General features: G+C 40.0%; 1 protein-coding gene across 1 annotated transcript in view; it reads left to right on the top strand.

The window, feature by feature from the left end:
• Positions 1-12,203, top strand: part of drosha (ribonuclease 3 drosha) — a 221,289-nt gene that overhangs the window by 60,401 nt on the left and 148,685 nt on the right. Inside the window, exon 4 of the mRNA XM_083144582.1 lies at positions 2,565-2,719. Coding sequence (XP_083000708.1) covers positions 2,565-2,719 — 155 coding nt within the window. The remainder of the gene's footprint in view (positions 1-2,564; positions 2,720-12,203) is intronic.

Here is a 12,203-nt window from a genome sequence, read left to right on the forward strand (position 1 = left end):
ATCATTGTCTTTTCTATGGGCCACCTGTTCAAGATGGGTCACAACAGCTTTCCATGATTGCAAGAGAGCTCTTTTTGCACGTTCTTTGCTGCCTAACCACCTAATAGTCATGTGGATATCACTCAGTTTTAGAATTTCTTCTATAACTTCTGCCGTTTCTCTCAAGAGGTGAAGTCTTTACAGGGCGAAACCCACTCAATTGTCAAGATGAGGACAAATTGAAGTGGGGATCTGACCCCTGTGTCCCCCTCCGATTTCCATGAAACTTGGCAGGTGTGTGTATAAACGGGCCCAAATGAAGAAATACGTGTTTTTTTGTTTCGGCAAAAAATTTGTTCTAGTTGGCAACCTCCTCTCAAATGTCAAGATGAGGACAAATTCAAGTGGGGATCTGACCCCTGTGTTTCCCTCCGATTTCCATGAAACGTGGCAGGTGTATAGAGATTATGTGTTTTTTTTTGTTTCAGCTAAAAACTGTTTTAGGGGGCAAAATCCCCTCAAATGTCAAGATGAGGACAAATTGAAGTAAGGATCTGACCCCTGGGTCCCCCTCCGATTTTCATGAAACTTGGCAGGTGTTTCTTCCTATACCATATTTACGTGGTTTCGGGGTCAGATCCCCACTTCAATTTCTACTCATCTTGACATTTGAAGGGGGGGGGGGGCTCTATACAAATGCCAAGTTTCATGGAAATCGGAGGGGAAGAATTAGACCTCCCTAGTAAGTGTATTAATTAATTACAAATCGCGCACGCGCGCACACACTCGATATATATATATAACATTATATGTGTATGTATATTATATATATATATGTATATTAGCAGGTAACAATATGTTATAAGCACATTCTTACTTTCCAAAGAAGCGCATGTGGAATGGCAAAATGGATCCGGATCCAAAAGTACCGGATCCGGATCCAAAAGTACCGGATCCGGATCCGAAAGTTTTGGATCCGGATTCGAAAGTTCTGGATCCGGATCTGAAAATTCCGGATCCGAATAATTTTAGGATCCGGATTTCGGATCCGCCAGGATCTGGATCTGGCCATCCCTAGTCTTGAGGTGTGTTTGACACACATTTGAAACAACGAAATTTTAGTCGCCAGCCCAAAACTTTTGGTCGCCAATGGCGACCGGAAATTTCGCACCCTGTTTTACATATTTATCTATGCCAGCATGGAGACCAAGGGCATTATATGCCCTGCCCCGACTCAATCTTGCCATTGAAGTTCCGGTCTGGGCATGAGTGTTCTTTGTGAGTTCCCCTTCATCAATTTTATCGTAACACTCATTGTTATCATTGCAATTATCGAAAGTATCAGTCCCTGATGGCACAGTGGTAGCGTCGTCGCCTTGTAATCAAGGGGTCCCAGGTTCAAGTCCCGATGGAGGTTCATAGTGGTTCGAATCCCACTTTAAACTATAGGTCCAGTCCCAATTAGCCTTACTGTGCATAAAGTGGACTTAAACCAACAATTCAATCAATCAACCAAAAGTATGAGAAAAGTGATACTAAATAACAAAAATACAAATACAAATATTGATTATATATATATATTGCATGTTTTGCCTGCATAAGAATCCTTACTTATAAGACTCCCTGAGACCATTGTTAGATATGATTACACTGTTATTGTTGATTTGTAAGAGGAATACATCTGTAGAATTTTGTACAAACTACTCATAAATAATGTGTGGTGCAACAGCCCTTGAGGGCCAGGGCCTACCTACTGACTGCTGGCCTCGCTCCCACCATCCAACCAGTTATGGGGTGACATGTGGTCAGCACAACGAACCCCCAGTCGTTGAAGGTTTCCATGATCTGTTTACGCTACTCATTCGTAGCTTCCAAACTTTGTCACAATTGTGGGCGGCCACCAGTCCCATACACGGGCCGAAATCTCAGGAGAAAAGTTGTTAAGCTTTCCTCAGGAGACTTCAACCTGCAGACGTAATTTATTCGGAGACCAAAGCCTGATACCTTAGACCGCATAGCCACGATGCGGGACACAAACTATTCATAGGAGTTATATTTATTGTACACATCCCTCAGTCTTTTGGGTTTTCAGTGCAACTATTCAAAAGAAAGCATGCAGTTAAATACAAAGGTTCAAATATTGTTAATGAAATATCTGACAATGTTACAAAATATTTACGGTGAAGGGAAAGGTCAGTTGGACAGAGGACAGTCTATATTTTTACAACAGTACTCTCTTTCTGTGCAGAAATTTCACGAAAAATGCAGGATTGACCAGGACTTGAACCTATGTCTGTTGCATACTGTGCAATTGCTCTATGAGGTACCGAGCCGGCCCTGGCACTCCTAATTTTTTGCTATTGCTGTTTTACCTGTGTGGAATTGTGGGTGCAACATTGTAAGGCAATTTACTTTCTTTTTGTTTGTTTCTTAATGAAAATCAAGAATCAAGTTAGATTCTCTCTCAACTTTTCACTTGTGTCATACAATGAGGTGTATGTACTTCGATATTCCATTTTTGTCAACAGTAAAGCTACATATCATGTTACACTGTAAATCACTTTCTATTTTCTTTTTTTTTTTAGCAACCCGAAGGTAATGAATGCCACCCAGAAACTATTGGATCTGTGCAAGAAATTTGAATCTGAGCTGGTGCAGAGGTCCGAGAGAATAAGGGCACTGAAGCCAAAGTACGAGCCACCACCCCGAAAGCAAAAGCTCCGGCTGCAGAAACACAAAGGTTGGTGCAAATAGTATGTGTGCTCATTGGTAATTTGCAATTGAGATGACATGGGTTTGGATGTGTCACAGATGACTGTTGTCTCTGAATAATTTCAACATGCTGATTCCAAAAATGAAATCCATTTTTATCCATCACGTCTATTTTTTCAGAAAACAGCACTATATTAAGTGCCTTAATTTTACAATAAAATGTGTAGTTCCACTGTTTATCTGATAGATGGCACTGTTTAAATGGTGGTAAAATATTGATTTTGTACAATACAAATCCTCCCAATTTTGAACTGTAAATGCATATAGAATTGTATGCATTTAATCCACCTTCCACCTTCACAGGACACACTGGTATGCAAATTGTATGGGCTTTGATTACGTAGTTTTATTTTCAAAATCCTGCATGAACATTTCCTTCACAGAATGTTCAATACTCAATGTAGTTATATAGTGGGTTGATTGAACTTAGTGATGTGGAGAAAAATCCTGACGTGATGGGAAGAAATTGATGTAATTTCCGTGATCACCATTCAAAATACTTCTAGAATCACCTATTGGTTTGGAAACAACCAAAATTCCCCTTGTATAAATTTATTTTCTTGCATTCTGTAATAGGTGTAATGGAATGTCAAATATGAGAATTTTGATTGAAAAATCCTGATGCAATGGGAACAAAAGGTATTTCATTTGCATGATCAGCATTCAAAATACTTCCAGAATCACCTATTGGTTTGCAAACAACCGAAATTTCCCTTGCATAAATTTATTTTGTTGTGTTGTGTAATAAATGTGATGTAATGGCGAACTTTGAGAACTTTGTGAAATTTTGAAAAATCCTGACGTGATGGGAAAAAATGGATGTAATTTCAATGATCAACATTGAAAATACTTCCAGAATCACTTATTGATTTTGGAACAACTGAAATTTCCCTTTTGTTGTGGTATATAATAAATGTAATGTAATAGCAAATATGAGCATTTTGATTGTGAAAAATTCTGATGTGATTCATGTTGCATTTTAGTGTGTGTTTGGTAAATGATGAGCAGCCATAAAAAATGATGAACTACAATATATAACCGGAAAAGTTGTATAAAAAATCGAAAATACGACCATGTTTGGTGTTTCTTTGTTATTTTGTGGTGGTATCCTAGAACTATTAACAGATGGGCCTGGCACGTCTGCCTCGCAAACGGGGTGCTGGGAATCAGCACAAAACAAGATGGCGGCACCCTTGCAGGTTTGCACCAACTTCGAGCAGCGAAGTGTCATTAGATTTCTGTTAGCTGAAGGGTTGAAACCAATCGAAATTCACCGTCTGATGGCAGTGTAATATGGTGAAAGCTGTTTGAGTTGAATACAAGTGTACGAGTGGGCAGAGAAGTTCAAACAGGGTGTAACAAGTGAACAAGTGTTCAAGATTCACCACGTCCAGGATGCTCTGTCTCTGCAGTCACGGAGAACAACATTGCGAGAGTTGACAAGTTGATACGGGAAAACAGGCGTATTACGGTGAGTGAGATGGCATCAAAGATGGACGTTAGTGTCTGATCAGCCCACCATATTGTTCATGATGTACTGATGTTCAAGAAAGTGTGTGCTAGGTGGGTTGCAAAACATTTGACACCAGAAATGAGAGACAGGGGAATGGATGTGTGCGGGGGGAGCTTTTGCGACAGTATAAGGCTGAAAGGGAGGCATTTCTTCACCGTATTGTCACGGGAGATGAAAGTTGGGTACATTTTTACGAACCTGATCGAAAGCGGGCTACAATGGAGTGGCGACTTTCTTCATCTCCAAGACCCAAGAAGGTGCGAGCTGAAGGAAGTGCTGGTAAGATCATGTTGACTTTGTTTTGGGATCATAAGGGAACAATTATTGAACATTACATGCCTAGAGGTCAAAATGTAAACAGTGTGACATACACAAACCTTATGCGTGAAAATTTGAAACCAGCAATTTTGAAGAAGGGACGTGGTCTGGTGTCCAGTGGCATCCTGTTACTTCATGACAACGCGAGACCAAACACTACTAGAGTCACATTAGCTACCACCTAAAGTTCATCTGCTTACCCCACCCCCATATTCCCCGGATCTGGCACCTTAAGATTATCACATTTTTGGCCCACTTAAAGACGCTCTTAGTGGCTCAAAGTTCGAGGATGATGAAGTCCAGGCAGCAGTGCATGACTGGTTACGCACATGCCCAAAATAATTCTTTGCACGTGGAATTTGGAGGCTTCTGGAGCACTGGCGCAGGTACATTGAACTTGAGGGGGACTACGTGGAATAATTATCATGTGTTGTATTCCATTCGAATAACAGATTCTGCAAAGAAAATATTTCTGGTTATTTATTGAATGTACAGCATGAGCACAAACACACTCCCTGATTTTGAAAGGGTATAACTTTAATACCAAAAGTAGTATTTTACAGAAATGTTCACAGTAGTTGTAAAAACTCATAAAGTTTTCGTGGTGTTCATTGGAATTACAAATGCTCAATGTACGCGGGAAACATCGAGACGATAATCCAGCTCCAACCACACCTTCTCAAGCGTATCCGGTGTGATGAAGTTCACAGCTGTACTGATGCGTTCCTGAAGATGATTCAAGGTTTTGGGTAGTGGAGGTACATAGACCTGGTCCTTCACGAACCCCCAAAGGAAAAAGTCACAAACTGTCATGTCCGGTGATCGTGGGGGCCACTTGCATAGATTTTGATCATTGGATCCAGCTCGTCCTATCCAACGGTGTGGGAGGTTGTCATTCAGAAAGCTGCGTACAGATTGATGCCAGTGTGGGACTCCATCTTGTCACCTCTCTCTGCAGCTGCAGCAAGTTGAGGAATTAACCAGTCACGTAGCATTGTTAAGTAGCTTTCACCTGTGATTGTTGGCCCCTCAAAGAAGAACGGACCGTACACTCGATGCTCTGACACTGCACAAAAACACGTTCCACATCAAGAGTGGCATGCGGATGCTCGCTTCCCCAGATCCTAACATTATGCCTGTTCACTTTTCCACTCAAGTGGAAGGTTGCCTCATCACTAGAATTGATCTTTGTCAGAAAGGTTTCATCGTCCTCCATTAAAGTGTGGATAGTCTCGCAAAACTCATGTCGCTTTACCTTATCTTGTGGATATAACTTTTGAACCAATTGCAGCCGGTACGGGTGAAAACGCAAACACTTACGTAAAATCTTGCTTACGGTAGTTTGTGGCACCTGCAACTGCCTGCTGGCTTGACGTGTTGATTTTCTGGGACTGCATACAAAGGCTTCTCGCACACGCTCCACAATTTCCTCAGAGATGGACGGTCAGCCAGAATGTTCTTTTCTTTGATCGCAAATGCATCCTCTCTCAACAAATGTTTTATGCCACTGCAGAATGGATTTGTGTGTAGGTGGATAAACATTAAACTTCCGTTGAAATGCACACTGCACTCTCACAACACTGCTTGTTTTGGCAAATTCTAACACGCACCAGCTTCTGTGCTGCGGAGTGAACGCCATTTTCGATGTTACTGCCCTCTAGCTACCGAATTCACAACTAGCGATTCTGAAAAGAAAGATATTAGATTTATGACATCTTGAAACCAGGGAGTGTTTTTATGCTCACGCTGTATATTTATATAGAATAGAATAGATTGGTCTTTATTTAAGCAGGCATGTTTCGGCCTCATGGGCCGTTTTTTCAACCAACCCTTGTCAAAGATACAATAAATGAATAAAAAACAAAAAGAAAAAAAACACATCATGATCATGATAATACAGTAAAGATAATATAGAGATTATACAATGATAAAATAATACATTGAATAAATTAGTATATATACTGTAGAGTAAAGATAAGTAATAAGTCTTCGGTAGTTCGTTGTGTGTGCGGGGGTTGGGGGGTGTTGGGGGTTGGTTAGGTATGCATTATATGGAGGTGCAATTGTTAACATATGAAGGTTAATGTAGTTGCTGGGGGATTTTTAGATTGTGCTTCTTGCGGATATTATGTTCGGCTAATGTTCTACGAGAACAGATCTTATCGGATAAGCATTTCGGGGCACAACTCTTAAGAATTTTGTGCATCAAGGTGAGTGTTGAAGTATTTTCTTCTATTGTTAATGTTTAGCGCCAAGAAAGTTTCTTTAAATAGGGGGATACATTTTCCTTTCTGTTTAGGTTAAATAGGAAACGTATACAACAATTCTGAATTTTTTCAAGTTTATAGTTTAGGCCCTGGGATATATTACTGTACACTGGAGCACAATAGTCTAATGTGGATAGGACGAGTGCTTGCATAAGACGATCTTTAACATTAGCGTCCAGAGTATTTTTCAAATGATACAATGATTTAAGTTTCCCCATGCAGTTTTCACAATAAATTCGACTTGTGCCTCCCAATTTAAGTGTCTATCGAACACAATCCCCAAGTTTTTGCTTGTATCCACTTCGCTTAGTGGTATACTGCCGAGAGTTGAATGAGAAGGTGCATTTTTATGAAGTTTTTTAAGGGTACCATGAGCTCCTCTGATCTTGAAGCAAGATTTTGATGGATTTAATTGAATGGAGTTTCTCCGTGACCAATTTGTTATAGCATCAAGATTGAATTGAAGTTTGGTCATCGCGTTATCGTTGTTTTCTGTATTACACTGAATATAGATTTGGGAATCGTCAGCATAGTGGCAATATTGGACAGTGAGGTCGAAATCAGCTACGTAAATCATGTATAGTAGTGGACCCAACATACTTCCTTGAGGGGCGCCTTGTTGAACACTAGAGTGAAGTGTACAATGTCTTCGTTATTAATGCATTTGGTTTTAGTAACAGCAAACAAAATTATACACAATCCGTGCATTCACCATTCATTCCCATTACCAACATATTTCCAATTCAACAAAACAGAATATATCCTGACAACGTGCAAGATGTCTTCATCATCTTAACATTATAATATGCACCTATCATTCCTCCACGGAGTACAAAAAAATATTTAAAATGTATTCATTATGTAAGAACCTTTAGCATCTAAAATCCAGTTGTGTAAAACAAACTTACAAAGTACATGTTTAATAAGAAAAATAGAAATTTGACCATCGGTCCATTGTAATAATCAAGGTGATATCCTACATGCCTCTTGCATTGTACTTCATGTACTACACTCAAATATTAAGTCCAAATTCATCCTCGGTTCTATTGATGTAGTGTCTGTCATCTTATATCTGATTCTCTTGCCAGTCACTGTATGTAAAAATGCACCTAACTGTCGATAGACTTCAAATGGGTTTCCCAGATTAAATTTACGCAAACTGTGTTTTGTATATGAATGATACGCAAACCACATTACATTGTTGAGTAACATGCAAACTGTGTTAAATTGTTGAATAATTTGCACACCACATTGAGGTGATGAATAATACGCAAACCGCGTTAAGTGATTACTAATACGTAAACTGCGTAGATGTGATGTATATTCCACAAACCACGGTAAAAGGTTAAGAATATATCAACTGTAGTTTCTACAGCCAGTTTCTTTGGTAGTCCATCAGAACAGTTTAGCTTCTGTAGCTTGTGAATTATTATACTCTGGTTTAAACAACACCATTCTGATAAACATCACTCAGATTCCAGTACATGTATAATTGTGACATTATTCTGGATTAGCAGTGAGCTGTTAATGTCATTCTTCTTTATCAATTGAAAGCAAACTATCTTCGACCTAATGACGATGTAATAATAGTTTACTGAAGCAGTTTATATACTTTCTTCAATTATTAGTTAATGCGATCTAATCACAGAACACAACAAGAAATCACAAATGATGTGCAACGTAACAAGTTTTGCCTTTGCAGATTTAAGAGTAGCTTTGCCAGTACTGTAGCAAATTGAACAAAAAGTTAATGCTGTGTTGTTAATGAGGACTAAGTTGATTCACTGAGAAAAATCTCTACACAACACTGACACTTCAAATATTTCGATTAATAACCTTCAAAATTTCCTACACAGATTTTCAGGTACATAACCTGCGAAGAACTTTGTGGCATATCCTGCCTTCCAACTCATTTTTCGGTCGAATCTTCTTGTAGTGATGTAGCAATGTTCTCACTTGACAAATCCTGTCGTATATTCAAATAAATTCTGTCAAATCTTGACAATACTGTCCGCATAATAATTATTCTGAAAGAATTAAGTTCATAACTGGTGCAAAACTCTTACAACAATCACATCTTTCATATAGATCCTGACAACGTGCAAGTTGTCTTCTTCTTCATATTAACATTATAATCTGCACCTATCAGTAAATAGTTATTGTGTTATTACTAGAGCCTGGAAGTTTGGCAAAATGCCTCTTTTTATCTACTGCATATATTGATAAAATTTTTCTATATATAAGTTTCTTATGTTGTTTCGAATGTTTTGGAAGCCTTTTCATTTTGCTTATTTTGCCTATTTGGGACCCCACTGCCTATTTTTAATTACAATGCCTTTTTTTGCCTTTTTCAATGAAATATGACATTTTTTTTAAAAAAATGTGTATAAATTATTTTTCTCCCAAAAAAACGTTGTTGGCATTTATTTTTCTTCCGTTTATTATGTGAATAATTTTCGCCTTATTTAAGTAATATTGAACTCATGCATGTTTCAACATTGCTGATTGAGAAAAGTGTGAGAAAAAAGTATTTCATGCTGAGTTAGGATATTGCCTTTCGGTTAACATTTCTTGTGCATGATTGACTGCTGAAGTGGACAGGTTGATTTCGAACACAAAGAAGATATTTCTGAAATCTCCCTCTCAAACCCGAAAATTTCAGGAAGTTGCGATTGAGCTTAGTTTACCTCCACAACCAGTCTTGACCAGAGGTGTTCATTTTGAGTCAACCTCCCCTCACCCTCACCCTCCGAGATCGCAGTCGCCCTCGCCCTCCACCGCCCTCACCCTCCGAGATCGCAGTCGCCCTCGCCCTCCACCGCCCTCAGCCTCCGAGACCGCTCTCGCCCTCCGCCCTCCACCGCCCTCACCCTCCGAGATCGCTCTCGCCCTCGCCCTCCAACGACCTCACCCTCCGAGATCGCTCTCGCCCTCGCCCTCCAACGCCCTCACCCTCCGAGATCGCTCTCGCCCTCGCCCTCCACCGCCCAAACCCTCCGAGATCGCTCTCGCCCTCCGCCCTCCACCGCCCTCACCCTCCGAGATCGCTCTCGCCCTCGCCCTCCAACGCCCTCACCCTCCGAGATCGCTCTCGCCCTCCGCCCTCCACCGCCCTCACCCTCCGAGATCGCTCTTGCCCTCGCCCTCCAACGCCCTCACCCTCCGAGATCGCAGTCGCCCTCGCCCTCCACCGCCCTCACCCTCCGAGATCGCAGTCGCCCTCGCCCTCCACCGCCCTCGCCCTCCACCGCCCTCAGACTCCGAGATCGCTCTCGCCCTCCGCCCTCCACCGCCCTCACCCTCCGAGATCGCTCTCGCCCTCGCCCTCCAACGCCCTCACCCTCCGAGATCGCTCTCGCCCTCGCTCTCCAACGCCCTCACCCTCCGAGATCGCTCTCGCCCTCGCCCTCCACCGCCCTCACCCTCCGAGATCGCTATATATATATATATATATATATTTCGGATACTCTGGCAACGTTTTAGAGTTGTATTACAGGTGTTAGTGTATATGAGCTTAATGTGCTTATTATTGCATATACGTATTGGCAGTAATTTCCATGCAATCATTCATTTCAACTTTGCCTCTTTTTGTGTGAGTGTGAGTGTGTGTGTGTCTAATCTGTGCTATATGGCCTGTGGGCTCTAGTTGGATGGGTCAAGAACATCCAGTTATTGGAAACTACTGTTTATTCTAAGATCAAGAAAATCTCCTCCCACATCACATCAACCAGGGACATCTAAAAGAATGAGTCACACACATTTCTAGGTGCCAGAAACAGTAGCAGGGATGCATTATTTGTTCATTATTTGGTGATACGTTATCTTTGTAAATCTGTGCGTCTGTCCGTGCCTGAGTGATACCTGTTTGGGGGAAGGTTAAAAGGGGAATTTCTCTTTCAGCTTGCAAATGTTCATTCTTTGGGGATGACCCCTTCCTCCCACACACACATACATACGTAAATATACATGCCAAGGTGGGGGCTGTCGCCACCCGTTTGAAAACCTGAACAAATTGAATAAATATTTACACTTTATGGAAATGTGAATAGTTCATTAAATAAGTAGATATGCAGCAGGCCCGGAATACAACGGAACTCTGTTCCGGCAAATCAGTTTGGTGGCGGAATTTAATTCCTTCTATGGTATGGCCGTAGACATGGGTTGGGTTCAACAAAATTTTTTGGGAGGGATCAGACCATTGATCAAATTTCAATAATATAAATAATAACAATAATAAGAAATATTATTATACAATGTTAATCAAAATACCATAAAACTTATATAATTTAATTCCATTATTATTATCATAATTTTCATTATTATTATTATTATTGCTGGTATTATATCCGTAAGGAGACTTTCGTTCTCGATCCACCAGATGAACAGCATAGCTGTTTTACATTGTATATTTTACATTTAATACAGTTAGAGTACACGACATGTGTAGTTATTCTCTTTTGTTAATATCTTTTATATTCGTTGTTCAATAAAAGCTTTCAAAGTGAGACAGCTGGACATTTTATTTTAAAAAAATGGAATTTTCAAAACTGTGGAACCATTTATTATTTCGATTAAATGGTAGATTATGATATATATATATATATATATATATATATATATATATATATATATATATATATATATATAATGGTTTCTTTAATGTACACTATTTCTTTCGATCTAATGAAACTTTTATTTTTGTTATTCTGTTCGAATACTAACTGAACTTTATTTCTCTTATTAATAATAAAACTGTTTTGTTATTTCTCTTATTAAAAGTAAAAATGTTTTGTATCTTGAAATAAACTATGCAAATTCCAGGGGGTCCATGGATCGGTTCGGTTCGATCCTCTCCTCCCGATGCTCATAATTGTTCTTATACTTACCAAACAGTCGACAGACGACAGTCGCTATGCACTAAGTACGTGTTTTATAGGACTGCATGTATACACTACATAGGCCGCTGGGTGGAGGGTGGTGAACGTAACGCGCTACGAAGCTGGAGGTCGTAGGTTTGAACTCCTGTCAAGGAGGATTAAAACCTTATCAAATGGGGGAACTTAAAGGTCGGAAAGGCAATTTTGGGACACCCCAAACCCATTTTTCAGTCAGAACCAGAAAAATACACTGGAAAGACAACAGCAGAAGTGAAAATGGAGCAATGGAGGTGGGCTGTGATTCCGAGAAAAAAGCTGTTTGCACAAGTTTCGGGAATTGCAAATGTTTGAAAATTCTAGCTCGATCATTTGATTGGTTTGGCCTACTTTACTTCGCTTTCTGTTACTTTTAGCTGATTGCAAATATGAGGATGAAAGATGATATGATGAAATTGATAAAGGTACATCGATCGTCTC

The sequence above is a fragment of the Lepisma saccharinum genome, chromosome 23 (genome assembly GCF_977018435.1).
Source record: "Lepisma saccharinum chromosome 23, izLepSacc3.1, whole genome shotgun sequence".
NCBI classification, from domain to species: domain Eukaryota; kingdom Metazoa; phylum Arthropoda; class Insecta; order Zygentoma; family Lepismatidae; genus Lepisma; species Lepisma saccharinum.